Source organism: Nanorana parkeri, unplaced genomic scaffold (genome assembly GCF_000935625.1).
Source record: "Nanorana parkeri isolate BGI_ZX_2015 unplaced genomic scaffold, ASM93562v1 scaffold27, whole genome shotgun sequence".
Classification (NCBI taxonomy): Eukaryota; Metazoa; Chordata; class Amphibia; order Anura; family Dicroglossidae; genus Nanorana; species Nanorana parkeri.
The window spans coordinates 2,767,418-2,787,665 of record NW_017306295.1 but is presented as its reverse complement, the minus strand read 5'-3'; the positions used below and the strand labels follow the sequence as shown (position 1 = coordinate 2,787,665).

General features: G+C 42.5%; 1 protein-coding gene across 1 annotated transcript in view; it reads left to right on the top strand.

Annotated features, from left to right (window-relative positions):
* The first annotated feature begins 3,655 nt into the window (after nt 1-3,655).
* Nucleotides 3,656-20,248, top strand: part of LRGUK (leucine rich repeats and guanylate kinase domain containing) — a 52,513-nt gene continuing 35,920 nt past the window's right edge. Inside the window, exons 1-6 of the mRNA XM_018566319.1 lie at nt 3,656-3,929; nt 7,081-7,188; nt 13,729-13,810; nt 15,963-16,063; nt 17,691-17,772; nt 18,462-18,586. Coding sequence (XP_018421821.1) covers nt 3,762-3,929; nt 7,081-7,188; nt 13,729-13,810; nt 15,963-16,063; nt 17,691-17,772; nt 18,462-18,586 — 666 coding nt within the window. The 5' untranslated portion in view covers nt 3,656-3,761. The remainder of the gene's footprint in view (nt 3,930-7,080; nt 7,189-13,728; nt 13,811-15,962; nt 16,064-17,690; nt 17,773-18,461; nt 18,587-20,248) is intronic.

Here is a 20,248-nt window from a genome sequence, read left to right as displayed (position 1 = left end):
AAGTGTGTGTACATTGCTGCTGTTTGGGACTCCCACCCCGCCCTAATGTGTTCAGTGCTTCTGCTTGCCCCCCAATCCCCCATGAATGAGAACCTGCAGACACAAGTAGTAATGTTCACCAGATGACAAATAGAGTGGGGGAATCTAAACAACTAGAACACAGAAAACATGGGCAATTTGACATGGGTTCTAACTTCTAACCCCTCTATTCAACAGGTTTTTAAAAAGTTTTGGTTAGTCATACACTCTAAAGTAAGTTGGAGGGCCACATTACAATGTAGTGAAGCAATGATCAGGATAACAGCCCTGGTGCCTGTACCTTCAAACAAAAGTCAGCAATGGCAGCTCAGACATTCCTATACTAACAGAGTAAAGGGTCTATTTATCAGTGTTTTACCTAGGAGTTACACAACTGTAACCCATGATTTTTCATATAAGATTCAATTGGAAAAGTGTATAAATCTTAGTCAAAAGTTGTGTGAAAAAAGTGATAAATGGTCCTTTAAGTGTTAGAGATAGGTGGCTCAAGGGACATAAATGCTGACAATAAAATGTACATTTGGTCTGCACTAAACAGCTGACTTCTAAAATAATGTACAACAATTGTAGAGGGGTGACCACAGAGCAATGGCATAATGAGAGTGGGGTTGTGGGCATTTGGGGGCGGTGTTGAGGGTACAGGTGGTTAAAGGGTGGTCAGAAAAAGCTGCTGCAGTGGAAAAGGGAGGCCATGGTAAAACAAGGGTGGTGCCATGGGTAAGGATGACCAGATGAGGCTGGTCTTGAGGGTAAGGGCGGCCAGATAAAGGAGTGATGTCCAGGGTACGGGTGGCCATGAGGTGGACAGTAACAGGTGATGCTGGGGGGTAAGGGATGAAACAGTGCTAAGGTAGATGAAAATGATGTGGGTAAGGATGGCCATATGAGGGTGCTGGTGGGGTGTGTAATGCTTGCTTTCTGGGATGGTGTTGTGGATACAGGTGGCCAAAACATGGTCAAATACCGGTGGTGCTGTGGGTAATGATGACCACATGGGGGTGGGGGTGGTGAGGTTAATGGTGGTCTTGGTGGGTGAGAGTGTTGAGGGCTATGCCAAGTGTGATAGGGTTTATGGGTAAATGTTCCACAGAAGCTCTCCAGATGAGATTGGTGTCATTGGTAAAGATGGCCACAGAGACTTAGTACATGAAGGTGTTGAGGAGTTCATCGACGATTTGTCACTTTTTACATAGAGACAGACACTGCCAGCTCTTTTTGTTTTATTCTGTATCTCCAAAAGAGACGATAGCCAGAAGTACTAACAGCAGAGTCTGAAAAAGAATCAATATAAACTAATGAGAATGTACGTATGGGTGGAAATTGGGTGAAAAGATACAGGTTGGATGTAATGGTGAGCACGGAGCCATGGCAGATGAGGGGGGTGGTGTGGGTGCACAAATGAGGGTAGCATTGTGTGTAAGAGTGGCTAGACGGGGGTGGGTAAAGGGTGGTCAGAAAAAGGTGGTGTTGCTGTTAACAGTGTCCACAGAGACAGAGCAGACTGATGTTGGTGTTGATAGGAGGCACAATAGTAGTAAATAAATAAATATGCTGCATATTTATGTATGTGTCATTGGACCTAGTTGTCAGGAGTGCAGCAGCTCTATTTATTTATTCATTCAATTGATTGGTGAAGGTTTTCCTTATCAAGCAGTCTTGCACTATAAAATTGCACAGAGATTTACCTGCTTTTTTTGCACCTGTGATTAGATATGCACTTTATTATGTAGAGGCATCACAATCATTTATTGGAGTCACTTGACACGTTTATATAATTTTGCACTTGTTAATGAGGTTACCACCTAGTTCACTGCATTGACATCACTCGGGGCAGTTGACTAGGCGGATACGATTTGCACAGATTGAATTATTAGCGCTGGATATTCAGTTATACCAATTATTGGACCCAGTTGTCTATAATACAGCAGCTTCCTATTTAACTTGTCTTAGTATATTTGAAACCATTTAGCGCAGAATTAATAAATCCACAACTCTAGTGATTAAATATGCTGCATATTTATTTATGTGTCATTGGACCTAGTTGTCAGGAGTGCAGCAGCTCTATTTATTTATTTATTCAATTGATTGGTGAAGGTTTTCCTAGGCGCAGATCTGATATTATATCACAATAGGAGTAATGTTGTGGGTACCAATGACCACATGGTAGTTACATACACAGGGATCTCAAGTCTCCCTGATGTTCAGGGAGTCTCCCTCTTTTGGACAGCAGCTCCCTGATGTCCGCGAGAGAGGCATTTTCTCCCTGAAAGGTTTACTCTGAGTAAACCTTTCCGGTAAGATATCAGTGGGTAAGGTTTCAGAGTGAGGCTTGCCTCCTGGAGGAAGGTCATGTGATCTCTAGAGTAGCCTCAGAACGAGGCTTGGCTCTCAGAAGGAAGAAGCTACTTGCTGCACAGAGAGGGCGGACATAGACTACTATTGAGAGCAGGTACAGGCACTGCTGCAGGGTTGAGAGAGTGCTGTTAACCCTTTGTGGATAATATAGAATCAATTATATGTCCTGGTTGTCTAGTTATAGAGAACATTTATTTCATTTGCTGCCCATAGCAACTAGTCAACTGTGTATCAGGGACTTTACTCCTCAGCGTTTTATTAAAAAGGTCTCGGGCTGTCTAATAAATTGTGACCTTTACACTGACCGATACTTCAACATCAATTCACAAATCTGATGTATATATAAATAAATATATTGTATTATTGTATCATTGGTATATGGATTTTATTTTACTCTGTATGTATGTATGTATGTATGTATGTATGTATATAATTATATTTTTATTTTTATATTTTATACAAAAAAACAGAAATGGCACCTCCCTGAAATGAGACGGGAACCTCCCTGAAATAAGGTTTTGCAGGTTGGGATGTCTGCATACAGGTTGTGTTTTAGGTAAGGTTGGCTATAGAGGCGTGGCAGAATGAGGGTGGTGCTGTGGGTAAGGGTGGTAGGGTTGCCACCTGTCCAGGATTCACCCAGACAGTCAGGGTTTTGAATGCTGTGTCCGGGTTTCATGGCAGCTGAGACCTGGACACATGATGTCAGACAGACAGGGGCAACCAAAATTAAGATAGGGTCTATCGGCCCCCCAGTAAAAATAGTCTCAACTGTGATATTTATACATGAATGGGTGACGTTATTTACATACGAATAAGCCACGACTCCTTCTCCCCAAAAAATGTCCGTGCGTCGCTAGAGTGTTCGGGTTTCGCTGGAAGAAAAGGCGGCAACCCTAAAGGGTGGTCCGATGTGGGTGGTATTGTGCCTACTGGTCGTCAAAAAAGACAGTGTTATGGATAAGGATGGTCACCGGTGACTGCAAGGATGAATTGTTCTGCCTGGAGTTCCTAATTCACCTTTGGGACCATGTTTCTTGTTACAACCATACATTCTGCTAAATGCAACCCCCAAAGTTAGAGATCAAATTGAAAGGGATTTTCGGGTAAAAAAAACCTTCCAAGGACTAAACGAGACGACGTTTAAAAGTCCTTTAAAAGGGCATATAATAATTATATGTAGGAATGGCAACAAAACCACCCCGTACTCAAACTACACTTCCCAGAATGCATTGGCCGCTTACGCCCGGTGTTGCCTAGTTACAGAGTTGTACACAACATGGCGGCTCTTGGCACGGCGTCCTGTCTCCTGGTAGCAGAGTGAAGAGTCCGCTGCACGAAGAATTGAGGTGTCATCGGCTCCGGACATGGCTGTAGCATTACTCAGCCCCGGCCTCCGGGAGGATTTCTCACTAATCAGTGACCGAGACCTGGAGGAGAGGAGTGCTGGCGGATGGGAGAGCCCCAGGCATGACAACTGGAGGGACCCCGGGGAATCTGACTCAGACAGCGAGCAACAGGAGGACAGCATGGAGGTGAGTACAGAAGGACGACAGCTTGGAGGTGAGGAGAGAACGGGGGAACTGCATGGAGGTGAGAAGGGTGGGGGAGAATGGAGGTGAGGGCAGCCTGGAGACGAGGGAGGTGAGTACAGGGGACGACGACAGCATGGAAGCGAGTACAGGGGGAGGACAGCATAGAAGGGGGAGCACAAGGCATTGCTGTCCTAGGGTGACAATGCTGATAGGGTGAGTGAGTGTTGTCACCCTAGGTCAGAAAGTGTGTTACTGGCAGGATCACCAGGCAAAACAGCAAAAGAAGCCGGAGAAGAGAAAACGAATGCAGCCACCACATCTAAAGACTGGCAAGCTGCAGTATATTCGATTTTCCCCTGGGGTTTCCATATGCTTTAAGTTGTAGTCTAGTGGCAGGGATAGGTGGACACTTGGCAGAAGTACATTCTCCAAATTTCCAAGCTCAATGTCCACAATGAAGACACAGGCAGCAATACAAACATGACAAAAGATCTAACACATGCTATTCAAACTGAAAACCCCAAATGTGCCTTTTACTTCAAATGACAAAAACAAAACGTCTTCATTGTCACAAGGTGGAAGTTGGTGGAATGGCTGCGAGTTGGAAGCTGTTGGAGTGGGAAAGATGATTACGATGAGGGGCCTGAGTAATGTAATAGAGTAATAAGCTATGACCAGTCATGTATCAGCCAATGTGCTACATAAAGATAGGGAAACCTAAATAAAGCTGAACTCCAGCCTTTCTTTCAGGGCTTGTTCACACCAAATGCAGGCCAGATCTGCATGAGTTTCCGCACGCACATTGCAGTGTGTTATACTGCGTTTTTTGCTGCGTTTCAGGCCGTTTTAGTTTAAAATGGGCTTTCAGTGCGTTCCAGTGTGCTCGCATGCGTTTTTGATGCGTTTGCATGCGTTCCAGCGCAGGAAAAATAGGGCTTGCTGCAGTTTTTTTTACATGCCCTGGAAATGAACACTGCGGTGTGAACTAGAGCCCAAAATACCATTGGCATACATTGGACGCAGTTTTGATCCTGTCTGTAACTGCTCTGCTCCTGGAGCGCGCTTGGTGTGAACAAGCCCTTAGGGCTTGTTTACATTAAGTGCGGAGCAATTGCAAAACGCATCAAAAATGCATCCAATGTATTCCAATGGTATTTTGGGCTATAGTTCACACCACAGCACAGCAGGAACGCACCAAAACGGATGCAATTGCATCAAAAATGCATGCCAACACCCTGGAACGCACTGAAAGGCCATTTTCGGCTAAACAAAAGTGTAGAAGTGCACTGCATATGCAGAAGCTCATGCAGATCTGGATTTGGTGTCAACGAGCCCTCAGTCTTGTACAGTTGTACAGACTTCTCTCCTGTACTGAATTTGCCTGCTCACAGTGTACATTAGAAGCTGCAGCAAAGTAGAGCCCATCTCATTTCCTGGCTTGAAGACATCCAGAATCATCCAGCCCTTTGATGCCCAGACTGACTGTCCCTGGCCCACCCCTTTCATTTGGGTCTGTGACTCAAAAAGTATTAAAGTCAGCCTGGCAATTATCATTAGCAAAAGGAGCCCATGCGTTTCTCTTAGGCTGGCTTCACCCCTTTGTGTTGCAGTAAAACAGCCCTGAACCATGCTTGTGTTGGTGCCTTGCAGTTGTATTCATTCTAAATGGCACCCCAATGTACCAAATCACTGGACCTGCTTTGCCTGGTAAAGCCCGTGACACACTGCATGTGAAGCGGTGCAGAGTAAAGGAAAGCTGTGAGGCGCGGAACGTTCGCTTGCAGTGTGTGAGATGAGCGCGGCCAGATGAAAGACTGCATCTTCAGCCAATCGGCTCACATGTAACAACTGAATGGACGTCGCATCCTGATGCACAGGTATATACGCGCAAGCCGATTGGCTTAGGGTGACATTTTTCATCTCGCCAAGCTCAGCTATGCTAGTTCTCACAAGCTGAGGCGCCGGAGTGAAAACTACAAGAAAATGCAGGAACGTCACTAGCACTCCAAAGCAATGCATGGCTTCTTTTTATTGACGCGTTATGTCACATTTCCAGCGGAATGTTTTGGGGCCGCGCTGGGTCCCTTCATCAAGCTCAATATGAAGGTGACCCTGCATGGGCCGAAAACGTTGCGCTGTAAATGTGACAACATGCGTCAATAAAAAGACGTGCATTTCGGTATATTGCTTTGGTGTGCTAGTGAGGTTCCTGTATTTTAATGGGATATTCAGCGGTGCCATCCGCGGTCACGTCAGCACTCACCTTTGAGGAAAAAGGGGAGTCTGGAAAGGAGTGCGGTGGAACCTGCATGCATCTTCTGGAGTGAAAATGACAAGACACACTGCATGCAAAGGTCCGTGCTGCTTCACAGGCTTTGTGTCACAGGCTTTATGCGTCATGGTGTGCTGCGTTACCAAAAATGTTCTGGTCCGCTTTTAAGTTAGTTGGCAGCCCATTCAAAATAGATGGGCAGGCCTTAAAGCAGCACATGTATGTTAACGTGTCTCGTCGCTCAGTGTGTAGTTTGTGATTGCTCATTTCCTCTAGTAAACGTGGTTCATTCATCAGACATACAGGTGAAACTCGAATAATTAGAATATCGTGCAAAAGTAATTGCAGTAAGTGCTGCAAAAGGGGCCCAAAGCAAGTACTGAGTACATATGCATGCTTGTACTTTTCAGAGGTCCGATATTGTTCTATGTACAATCCTTGTTTTATTGATTGCATGTAATATTCTAATTTTTTGAGGTTGTGGATTTGGGGTTTTCATGAGCTGTAAGCCATAATCATCACAATTATGACAAATCACGGATTGAATTATCTTGCTTTGCATGTAATGAGTCTATCTCATATATTAGTTTCACCTTTTAAGTTGCATTAGTGAAATAAATGAACTTTGCACGATATTCTAATTATTCGAGTTTCACCTGTATAATGGCAGTCTTAATGAGGGATGTTACAAGGAGGAGTGCTGCCAGTTTGTAAAATCGGGGGTGTTCTGTGTGGCTTGTGCACTAAGCATTACCGGCTTCCAGAAAGGAGCAGTGAGGGAGCGCAGGCAATCTGAGTATAAGGTGGTCCTTTGTAGAGACAGGCAAAGCGACTGTATCTTGTTACAATCTAAACTATTTGATCTTCTTTTATGTCAAGGAACCATTCGATGGAGTGCTACATGAAGGAATGGTTTCAGATGGACTGTCAGTGTTGGGTCGTTCAGCTCCTGGAACTGAACAAGTGTATCTGCATCTAACCATATCTGTGAGTATCAACAGTTATAGTGTAACTGAAATGTATAGTACATTTGTATAGACACACATTATTATTATTATTATACAGGATTTATATAGCACCAACAGTTTGCGCAGCGCTTTACAATATAGGGCAGACATTACAATACAATTCAAGACAAGATGGTAAGGAGGGCCCTGCCCCTGAGGGCTTGCAATCTAAAAGGGAGGGGCAAGTGATACATGAGGAGGGAGCTGTGTTGGGTCGAATTGTTTGAGAACGTGCTGGTTGAGCGGTTAGGTTGAGGTGGGATAGGCTTCCCTGAAGAGATGAGTCTTTAGGGACCGCCTAAAGGCAGTCAAGGTGGGCGACAGACGGACAGGTTGGGGTAAAGAATTCCAGAGGATGGGAGAGACTCTAGAGAAGTCCTGGAGGCGAGCATGGGAGGAGTTGATAAGGGAGCTGGAAAGCAGGAGGTCTTGTGAAGAGCGGAGCCAACGGTTAGGGAGATACTTTGAGACCAGGTTTGAGATATAGCCGGGGGCAGAGTTGTGGATGGCTTTGTAAGTGGTTGTTAATATTTTGAATTTTATCCTTTGGGCTATTGGAAGCCAGTGCATGCATGTCAGGGTGTTTTGCTCTATAAACATGTCTTATGGGCTTCTCTAAAGCCAGGTACACATGCTCTGCCAGAAGACAAAGTGTCGCTCTTGGTAGAGGAGTCGCTGAGACTCCAGTTACAGAGTACAGCTTCAGTCCGTTCGGTAATGAGAATGGTCGATCTCATGACGTCGACCATCCCAGCGGTCACCTGGGCACAATTCCACTCACAGCCGTTACAAAATCGGCTGTTGCGGGTGTGGGGAAGTCGACTTCGTGTCTATTTATTTAATGTGGTGGATGTGTTTCCTGTTGCAGGCAGGCGGAGCCTATATCTCGATGGCTGTCCTGGAAGATTCCTGGAAACAGAGTTATCAGGTAATCAACTCATGTTTTTCTTCGCTCAACTTGTGGGCTAAACAAAGAAAATCTAACAGATTCCTTCATCAATGCTTACGAGCGTTGAATCCCCCACTGTTTGCGTTGTATTGTGACAGTGGACGCCTGCTGCTGTCAAAATACCCAAACAGCCAGAAGCTGCTAGCTCCGTTCAACTGAGCGTTTTCCAACCAGCTCCTTCGATCAGCTGATTGAGAGATCCTGGGCGGAAGGGTGCCAACAGCGACACCCACTAGTCGAATTTCGTCGGGTTCAGGAAAGTTGGGTCAGAAACCGGCCAGATATTGAGAGATGTCCCAGATCTATGAATGCTTCTGTAATAGAAAATTGTAGAATCAGCGAGAAGCTGCAACGACATGAAGGTCAGGTTAAAGAACGACTTTTATACACCATGTCTTTTATTACTCCTTTTCTTTCACATTTACACGCAGACAATGCTGTTAATCAAAAGTGGATCAACTAGAAACCCCCAGGGATGCTTCCAATGGTCACCTTTCATTCACATGGTATAAAGGGAGAAACAACAATTGCTGCAAGCACTCAAGCACCTCTGGCACTGTTTGTCCCAACCTCTGTCATTATTACAGATAAAACACTTCCCAATTTTATTTATGTTTCAGCTCCATTACTATTCCTAAAATGAATTGCACATGGCAATATATCTACAGTAAGTGTCACAAATCATAGATTAAAAGGAAAAGAGAATTAAAAAAAATAAAGATCAAATAAAACAAATGGCGCATCATTTATTAATCCATTAGTTACAAACATTAAATTGTGCGCATTATTAAAGAAGAACTCCAGGATTATTATTTTTTTATTAAACCTTGCAGTGGGGCTACCCCTGCACTGCAAGGTTTGAGTGCTTGTTTGTGTCTAGATGCTAAAAAAACAGTTATACTCACCCGAACCTCTGAGTCGGCCAGCTGTCATGGCGCTCCCTTCAGCCTGTCTCCTCCCTGCAGCAACATTGGAATCTTCCTCAGCGTCCTCACGTCTATACAGTGTATAGATGTTGATGATTTACTGGACCTTAGACCTCAACACAAATGAGTAGTTAACCCTTGCAGTGCCAGGGTAGCCCCACTGCAAGGGTTAATAAAAACATTTCCTGTAGTTTCTTTAACCACCTCCTGTCCTGCGGCCATACGGACAGGAGCCTTGTAGATGCTGGAGAACATTTGAAGACATCCCTCCCCGCCCCCACTCGTGCATTCACTAAACTGATGAGCAGTAAATGCTTTTAAAGCATCACCTATGGCCAATTGTGGGTGTGATTGGGGTGATAAATGTTTCATAACAAAGGGAAACAGTTTGTTTTTTTTCAAAATTTTCTGTACTTTTTTGTGTTATAAAGTACAAAATAAAAACCGCAGTGGTGAATAAATACTACCAAAAGAAATCTCTATCTGTCCCCCAATAAATGGTATAAAATTAATTTCAGTACAGCGTTGTATGGCGGAATAAACATCAAAGTACTGCGGTGCTGGCCTCGTCAGGAAGGGGGTTTAACACCCCAGTCATCAAGTGGTTAAACAATTTGGCATTCAGATATTAACGATATTGAAACTGTATGTGATATAAAAGAAACACTTGGTGAAGCAGTATATACAAGCCGAGACTTTCACACCATTTTCTCAAGGAGAACATGCCAGAGCTATTTGTAACGTGTTCTCTGGTGACATTATCAGTGTTCAGTAGCAAAGTACATGTGGGATCATGGGATTTATAATAAGCTCCTGCTGTGCCTGTTCTGCAAAGAGAAAGAAATCCTTTTTTTTTAAACTGGTTATCAGAGACTTTTGATGTCTGTAGCAGGGTTCTTTTTCACGCTAGAGGCCTAGTGACACATTCTCCTGCCTTGAATAAATCCTTCATACTGTAAAAAAATACATCGGCTTTGATTCATGAAATATTGTCGGCTCGCTTCCTTTGGCAGATGATAAATGTATTGGTTGGTTTAACAACCTGCTGTTATAGCCAGTTGGAGACACCTGTCTTAAGGGAAATGTAGGGGCTGTCCGTACCAACTTATGAAAATGCTAGTTGTCTGGCTGTCTCTGGCTTTATATCTTTGAGTTTAAAGTGACATTAAACCCTCAGATTTTTTAACATAAACCAATACTGTAATGTGCGCCTTACTGTAATCCATTGTAGTTTCCCTTCTCTTTGCTGCTCTTCCTTTTAAATCTGTATCTCTTCTCATGCTTGGCAGAACTTCTGTTTTGCAGTAGACTGCCTTGTCTCTGAAATGGATACATGGTGTCTGTGTGTAGGTTTGCAACCTGAGCCAGCACTACAGGAAGAGGCACTCAGCTGCAAAGGGAAGTTCTCCCCAAGCATGAGAAGAGATAAGGATTTAAAAGGAAGAGCAGCAAAGAGAAAATAAACTACCATGGAATACAGTAAGGCACACATTACACTATTGTTTTATGTTAAAAAATCTGAGGGTTTAATGTCACTTTAAGTCAGAGAGAACTTTTGATCTGCATACTTGTTCCAAGTCTATGACTAAGAAAGTAGTGGACCCTGAGACGGCCAGACAACTTGCATTTTTTTTTTTTATCAAGGAGACTATCAAGGAAATCATCAGAGGAAACGTCAGTATTTCTTTCAGTACAGATTTCCTTTAAAGTGCAACTCAAGCCAAAACCTTTTCTGTAGCTTCGGATGCAGTGAAGGGAGATTGGAACACCCGTCGTGGGTTTTTTTTTTGTAAATAATGTATTTTTACAATTTTCAATACACAGAACGTCAATCGCAGGACAAAAGACCATATTCAAAAATAATAAATCAAGCATATAAAATGAGAGATCTAGTATCAACAAAAGGTCATAAGATAAGAACTTGTACAAATCCTTTGGACACATATTGAACTAGAGAATGTTGGCCGCATATCCTATTAAGTGACCCCGTGAGTCCTGGGATACATAGATAAATAACTCTAACGAGAAATAGAAAAAAGAGGAAAGAAAGGGAGGTGGGATAGAAAAAGGGGGAAAGAGAAAAAGAAAAGGTAAGTACGAAAGAACGGCGTTGAGGGCTACAGTATAGCTGCGTCCCCTCCCCCCACCCAGTCCCGCTTCGGGCTGACTAGTCCTCCATAACGAAGTGGACCACAAAAAAAAAAATATAACAGGTCTATGCCAGTGTTTCCAGCCACTGTACTCCATTGCCCACCCAGAACCATTGAATCTTGTGACCCTAGCAGTGTACTATATTCAGGAGAAGTAACAAATTTGGTCCAGTAAAACCAGGTGTGATTGAATTTTAGATTGTAAGCCCTCAGGGGCAGGGTCCTCCTTGCCATCTTGTCTTGAATTGTGATTGTAATGTCTTCCTTGTATTGTAAAGTGCTGCACAAACTGTTCTTTGGCGCTATATAAATCCTGTATAATAATAATTGTGCCTCTCTATGATTAGCAGACGCCAAGAGGTCCTCCATCTGAAAAATGTAATTAACCTTAGACCAATAGAGTGGGGAGGACACTGAGGTATTTTTCCAGTACAAGGGTATGCAAGCCGTGGCAGCATTAAGCAAGGGTGGTACAAGTAATGATTCTTATAACGTTTCATGGACATTGGAAGCCAAATGTAAAAGATAAGCAGCCGTATTTTCCCCTAGACTGAAACCCATTAATTGCTGGCAGATAGAAGCAACTTTTATCCCAAAAGTCCCGTATCCCTGAGCAGGACCAAAAAATATGCAGCAGGGAACTCTCCTGCTCTTTACATCACCAACATAGAGGTGAGCACTGTGGATAGATCTTGTGCAACTGCCTTGGTACCCTGTACAACCTGGAAAGGATTTTGAACCCGGTTTCCTGGTTTTTGATAGAGATGGGTGCTCCGTGTCATCCGTAATATCCTAATATCCTGTCATTTTGTACCTCGATAAAGGAGACCCCCCTCAAGTCCCTTTCCCATTTGGCAAGATAATACAGAGAAAATGTATCTGGCACCTGTCAGGTAGTCATTGCTGTCTGTGTCCCTGTTAGGGACTTTTGGCCCTGGAAACCATTATCCCTGAAAGTGAAATGAAAAGAAAATCCCAATTTTGTGTTGTCATGAGAACAAGATTAGATGGGAAATCTTCCAAAGGTGACACTAGTTCTGGTGACCCTGCTGACCACCAGGGATTTCCCTCACATTGGAGGGAATGTGAGGGATTTGCACCTGTGTGCAAATACAGCTTGCCTAGGAATGACCAATTGTCCAGGCTGACATCCATCCATCAAGGTATTGGGATATTTGCATAACCCCTCCCCATTGCCAACCCACTGCCTGCATCAGGGCTGAGGTCTCTTCAGAGGCAAACTGAGTCAGGGTGCTGTGATGCATTCAAGACGCTATGCACAGCACTCTCCTGAGCCCTTCTATCAGCCATATTCTGCCTTCATTGCATAGTGAAGCAGAGGGACCCAATGATGACATCACTGAGAATGAAATAAGGTATGTAATGAAAGCAAAAGGTTTTATTTAAAAATGTCATTACCATATTGATGAGGGGGTAGGAAGGGACTAACGCTGGCCATATGCTGCCAGATTTCTTTTGTTCTTCCCCAGTCTGAAATAAATAAATATTACAGATTCCTCTGTCCATGGAACGACGAATCTGCCCTCCTGGGCTGTTTCCAAACTTCTTGGAAGTTTGGAAAGAAAGTGCTGGACCCTTTGGTGTTTGTTGATGTTTCTCCTCCAGCTATAATTAAGTGTGATCTAGATAATGGGTAGACAGCTTCCTCAAAGTGTTGTGGACATTTTATTAGGATGTGTTTTTAGTATATTGTAATATTGTCATCATGTCTCTCAGTGTCAGGTTTGCTGGGCGTGGCCCGGATTGGGTGTGACGCTATTGGAGCGTGGCCCGGAATAATCAGCACTGTGGGCAAACCATTGGAATAGATATCTTCATGTGGATGTGGAGAAGCGGCCGCTGTGCACGGGGGTCTCCGCCGGCAAATGGTCCATGTGCTATGCGCTGGGCTGTTGGCCGGAGGAGATTGATGTGCGTTGCGGAGCAGTGTCCTTTTAGCGAGTGTATGGACGCCGGCGATCCGATCAGCAGGGATCTCCAGTGACATAATTTACCATATATGGACTTTCCGATTTGTAGTAAATGCTGAAGAGAGAGAGAGAGCTCCTTCCCCTCTCTCATCAGCGATCCCCAGTGAATTGAGGATGTCAGCGTCACACAGGGCATGCAGAGAGAGAGAGGGGAAGGAGCCTGCGTGCACGAGCTGACAAAACACAGCTGTGCACGATGAGAGGAAGCGCGGGCACAGCAATGATATCATTTGAAAAAAAAGCAGCGGGCGGGCTGGATCTAATGTTAACGGCCCCTAAGAGGAAAGGAGCTTGGAGCATGGCTGAAGACCGCCATTTACTACAGCTTTGAGGGTTTTTATCTGTGATGTGCTGCAAATTTAGAAAAAAAGAACGATGCTACTACAATCAAGGTAAGGGGTATTTTTATTTGCCCTTAAGTCATAGTTCTCCTTTAATGACATGGAGCAACCATGTCTATGACCAGTGACCTGAATAACCTTTTTATTTTTTCTTTAATTGTAGGATAAAAAACTAAATGATATAAAGATTCTCTGCAATTATGCGCATCTGCAAAAGTTGGATGTGTCCGGCAATGAGGTTTGTGGTACGTATTGTTAGAAGCACAATGTATTGCTTCAGCTGACAGCCCAAGGGACCAGCATTCTGATATGTAGTTAGATATGTACTGTATGCAAAATGTTTAATTTTTCTGAAATACATTAGGCATCATTGTCTAATGTACTTTTGTGTGTTGGGCACTCCAAAAAATGATGGACTGCATATACTGTGTGCTGCTAAATTGCCATGCAGACATTTGACTGTGCACTACAGTTCATTGGGTTAATTAACAACTGTGATGCTGTGTTATTTTTGCTTTTATTTGTATATTGAGTTAGAGGTAAGAACTCATGCTTTTGTTGTCCTGGCTTTTGGGTCTGGTTCCTACTAAAGACATTGAGGGGAATTTATCAAAACTGGAGCAGATTTGCACTGCAACCAATCAGCTTCTTATTTCATACTAAAGAGATGCTAATTGGTTGCCATAGGCAACTGCTCCAGATTCTGCCTGTTCCAGTTTTGATAACTTCCCTCCCCCATTGTCTGTATAGAGTTTATTTATATATTCATCTTGTTTTTGGTTTGCTTTTGCGTCTCCTGCTTTATATCCAAAAGCCTAAAACATACTGTTAGGTTAATTGTTTTTCCACAAAGCCATAGTGTTCGTGTGCACTGTGCAGTGCACTGAGGAATGTACCTTATGTCTTGAATTCCACCTGAAATATAGCAGGGCACTTCCTGGTATGTAAAGGTGCCTGGCACTCCTTTTGTCTACGGCCTCATAGCTGTATAGTTAGAGGTACCGACTGCTGGTTTCAGAATATTTGGAGTGTGATGTGATGATGCCACTACAGTGTTGCCTGCTGTAGAGTAATTTGTACCTGAGAACCTGTATTGGATGTATTTCTCTACTTCTGCTCAATTCATTCTATGTACCTGTGCTTCTTCCACCCTCCTGCTGCTTCCTGACTTTTTCCCTACCAGTCATGGATCCCCAGTGTTTCTGTCTGCCATTAGGTAGCAAAGCCTGCTTCTCTACCAACATGGCTGCCTTTGCAAATAGACACAGGTGCAGAACAGGACATAACAGGTCAACAATGGAGAAAAGGTAAGGTGCAGGAAGACCACAGGCAATACAGGTTACTAGTCCTTTGCCCTCTGCCCATTCAAGTTCTTTTTAATGAAGTGAAGTTCAAGACAAAAGGTACATTTTTTTAAAGTAGTGCTTAAGCAGAATTAAAATCCAATTCATATTCTGTAATATAGCATATCTTCACCTTCTGAGTTTAGGCTCAGACGTAGTATTGTATTAGGATTTAGACATAAATTGTGACAACAGCAAAGCTGAGAACTCTTCATATTTGGCAGGAGACTAATTGGGTTATTCACAAAAGGGTGAAGAGTTTGGAGAAGGCAGGAGAAGTGAACAGTCTAGGCCAAAATAGCTGATTTTGAAAAATTCTCCAATTCAGCTCACTTTCTAGTTCAGCTATGTTGTCCTAGATTGTTCACTTCTCCTGCCTTCTCCAAACTCTCACCCTTGCCTAAAACCATTATATTTTCCTTTCACATTAATGTGTGATACAAGCAATCAGCCTTATGTATGAAAATATCCGTACTTTGGGTATGCCAGGCTACAGCTGTCGCAGACACATTCTGTGACACTTTATTCACTCCTGATGTAGTAAAGCTTCTTCTCCTAAATGTGACCTGTAGAATACTGGCAGCCTTGGGGTATGGACCCAGCATTCATTTTATACTACGCCCCAATCAACCAATTTCAAATCAAACCAATTCTGGGCCCTGTGATCTACACCCCAGTCTCGCTTTGTGTTTTGTAGCCTGTGCTTGCAATATGAGATGAGAAAGAGGGATACCTTTTATGAGATGAGAAAGAGGGATACCTATTCAAAGTATGTAGCTAAGGGACACACTCCTGCTAAGGCCCTAGCTACATGGATCACAGAGAATCAATGCCCAAAAAATATTGGTTAAATGCAAAGTGCTTGTTTTCCCCACTGCTTTTCCTTTTTTTTGCCCCTTTTAATATAAACAATACAGTAAATCAGAGCCCGAGCAAGGCTTCTCAGAGCCCTCAACAGTAAAGTAAAGTAAAAAAAAATAGTAAAAATAATTTTAAGTGTTTTGAAAAAAAAATCTGAAAATTCCATATTGGTGCAACTCTGTTTGTCTTCTAGATCTATCCTGTGTCAGTTACATGCCTTACTTGACTGAACTGAATGCCTCCAACAACAAGCTGACTACTTTTTTTGATTTTGTTCCTCCTAAAAATCTGATGGTGAGTTCAGACTGACATAACAATGCATACTTTCTGTGGCCTATATAAAAATGTTTTATGAACACATAAAGCCCAACTTCAACCATTTTTTAAAAACTTTTTAATAGAACGGTAAATGGTTCCAACCACTGTCAGGTTTTCAATTCTGGCCGTTTCTTTGAAAGAAGTCCCTTCACTGTCTGGCACTTAGGGGACTAGGCAGCAATAGGATTTTGACAGGTTGTGCAGAATGTTTGTTTTGCTGCCCATTTACCTATTGAGGGGATTTACTCCCACCTCGGTTTTGTCTGACACCCATCAAATATACAGGAACTAAAAAACTCGTCTGGTAATGTTAGGTAACGTTTCCTAGCATGCTAATAACTGTGTCGGCAGTCGATTCAGTGACTATGTCACTTATCTATCTCAATGCTTTTTCTTTGCTTATATGTGAATTTATTGTATGCATGCAGTAATTACTATATGAAAGAATAAAAAGCAACTCAAAAAATTATAAATGCAGACAGTGAGTCGAAAGCTCCCAAATGGAGACTCCAACAGCAACAAATGTTGACAGAAATGTAACCCTTCCCTACACTATCCAAAACGAAAAACATTTTGATTGGAGATAAGTTGAATTGACAGTATCTTATAGTATGTGAAACGATTCCCTTTCTGTTCTTTGGCTGACTATAAGTTACACTATATTACTTTATTTTGCTATGTTTTTGTTAATTCTTGTGCAGTCAAACCTTTGATGCCAATAAGCAGCCACCACTTGCTTCTTGACAAACTGGATGACTGAATTTTATGGGGTTTATTTTGGGTATATTTATGTTTATTATAAGTAATACAATTTACAGAACATAATAAGAAAGGTTTACACATACCCCACTGGTGTACAGAAAGTAAACGTTACGAAGGAATTAACTGTTTTTAATTCACTAAAAGTTGTATTGGATGCATCATCTGAATTTACCATATGTACAATATATATTTTATTTTTGCTGGATTTTGTATATAAAAATCAGCACAAATGATTGTAATGGTTATTTCTCCATAAAATAACTTCCCACTGTTACTATTTGTAAGGTTCACTGAAGTATCTAACAAAAATGGGATTCCACAATGACCATTCGGAGATTTCCAAGTTTGTGGCGAGGCTCTGAATCTTATTTTGTATGTAAGTCACATGCACACATAGGGGGCGATTTACTAACCTAAACACACGCACGCGTGTGTGATTTTTACACAGCAAAACTTATTTATCAACCAAAAAGTATCTAAAAGCATATTTCCACTAATGCCATATATGGAAAAATCATGCACATGATGCATATATAATGCTGCTTCACAGTTTAGACAAAAATGGTTAGCTCATGCATTTACATTCCTGCATTCATCAACGCAAGCAACACAAATTAGAGCTAATTTACACAACATCACCTTGCAATTCATGCAGGTCTTTGCACAACACACCTGCTGGGTGTGTACACACTACAAAGGTGTTTAGATTCCACCCATAGATCATGCTGGGAGGGAACACACTACAGAGGTGTATACTTGTTCGTGGCGTGTTTATAAGGTTAGTAAATCAACCCCATACTCTCTGTGTAAAACTTGCTTATGCCTTTTTTTTTTCTTCCAGGTTGTCAATTTGTCATTTAACCAGATAACTGACATGAAGGATTTATCTGTGCATAAGGCTCTGACAACACTTTTATTAAACGGTATGCTTTGCCAAGTGAAACCTTGTCAAATGTTTCAGGTTCTTTAGCAACTTACAGAAAGTTAATTTATAATAAAAGGGCCATAACCTTTATAATATAAACGCAGCGGCGGAGTGATCTCTTCGGCTCTGAGGTCAGATTGGGAGCCGAGCTGAGGAGAAATAATGTCAGGACTTTATTCTGACAGCCAGCATCACTCAGTCCACGTCCTCTGAGCCCAGATTGTCCTGGACCTGCCCTAATCTGTTTCTGGATAGTGAAAAGAGAAGCAGCACAATGAGGAGCTCACTTCTGTCACTCTGCTCTCTCTTCCTATCATCATGTTTCTTAACAGCTTGAACAGTTCTGCTATACAGAAACTGCAAGAGGCTGGTACCAGGTCAAATTCAGGTATTTACACTGCTTGCAATTAAAAATAATAATAATGATCACAGAGCTGCAATAGTTTGTGTCCTTTACATCTGCCTAGAGTTCAGCTCTAAGTGATCCTTTTATTTTGCCATGCATGGGAAAGATCACTTTAAACCGAAAAAAACTAAAATTACTATTTTTGGGAATTTATTGCTCTAGATCTGTGTGAAGGAGTTCACTAATATGAAATTGTAATGCAACTCTGCTTCCTGATCTTCGTCAGACATTGTTTGTCCTCAATACAATAAATGTTGTTTCCTTGATTATGTTCTCTACAGATAATAATATCCAGGAGATAATTGGCTTGGAGAAATGCATCAGTCTGACACATCTGAACTTGGCACACAATAGCATTTGTAACATCTGTGAATTTGGTAACTTACCAATCAAAACCCTGAATCTGGTATGTCGTCACTTGTGTTTTCGATAATCTCTCTATGACCGTTTCATCTACCCATTATACTCCTTACCCTTCTATGAAAGACAAGTGGTTTTCAAAGCAAAGCTTTATCTAAAATAGTTGTGTTTTAAAAAAAAACCCCCATAATAATAATAATAAAAACTAAAACAATCTTTGTGAAACGTATAATTTGCGGTCCTTGTGACTTATTTGTGAAGAAACATTTGTAGAGGCTTGAGTTTTTCTTCCTCTTGTTCTCTGTACTTCTTCCTATCATATCATAGCTGTATAGGTATCAGCTTCTATGATGCACTGATCAATGTAACAGTTTTAGCAAGCTGTGCTGATCTGCAGCTTTGCCGCCCACTGCAATGGCAGCACTGTGGCCGCACGGTGCTGTATACTGTATGCTGCAGTCATGATGCTTTGCGATGTGGGAGGCAAAAAAATGTACAGCATGTTGTGTTTGACAGGTGGTGCTGCTTGTCATACACAACAATTGAAATTAATTGGACTGTACTGCCACCGCGGGAACCCCCCCCGCATTCTGGAGGCATCAGTATCACCTCAACGCCGGGCAGCCACTTTTCCACCGCACTCTCAAAAGTGATCCGCTGCAAATCGCTTTTCAGAGGGCGGTGGAAACTGCAGCCCGTCTGAACGAGACATACACATAATACAAGCAGGTGTCAGCTTCTGTGTTACAAATTAGCTGCTTTCACTTCGAAAGGCCTATGTCAGACTAGTGATTTTGTAGCAGCTTCTCAATTGATCTTCCTAGTATTTGTGTTAGGAAATAATGAAATGCAACCAATGAAAGGTCTGTGCTTCAGAAAATTGCAATTTGTAGTTCAGGCACTTAGTGACTTTTTACTTCTGCTACAAGGTTACCAGTGTATGTTCTTTTTGTACCATTTATTCTACACATCTATTAGCAAACCATGAGGTAGGGCTTGATGGGAACCCAGTTAACCTGAGTTTGTCCAAGCCCACTCAAAACGCTGAACCGCCAGTGCATTCCTTGCAGCTGTATGTCACAAAGGTGCAGGGAATGCCACTGCCGCCACTAATTGGGTCGGGAGGAGGAGCTGGCAGTCAGAGTTCAGAGTGGGCTTAGGTGAAATCGGGTGAACTGGGTTCACACCATACCTCATCACTATTAGCAAATAATCAAAGGTTAACCAACTACACACCAGAGATCAAATTATAGTTCTTAAAATGACACTTGGGGAAAAAATTGCTGGCAGAAAGGTTTTTTTTAAGATGCATATTATGTGACTATGTGTTTTCAACAATAAAGAGCCACTTTTCTGCCTGCCAGCAATCTTCCTAGTACTGTACATGGCATGCGCAGCTCAGAGTACACTCTCGGCATGCTTTGGTGTCAGGATGAAATCACTCCCATGCATATGTGTTGTAGTTATGACATACTGGGCCAGCCAATAAAGATAGCTGATGCCGCTAAACCTGAAAGAAGACCGGGTGAAGATGTCCATGCTGGCAAGGCAGTTCATAGCATCAGTGGTGTCGAGGGAGTTCACAAACATCACATTGCTGTAGTGGAGGTAAGCATAGTAGACTTTAGTTCCACTCTAAAGGAGACTGGTTTCAAGCTGAATGAAACTGCTTTTACCGGTTAGCATACAGTGCATAATAAACTACTTT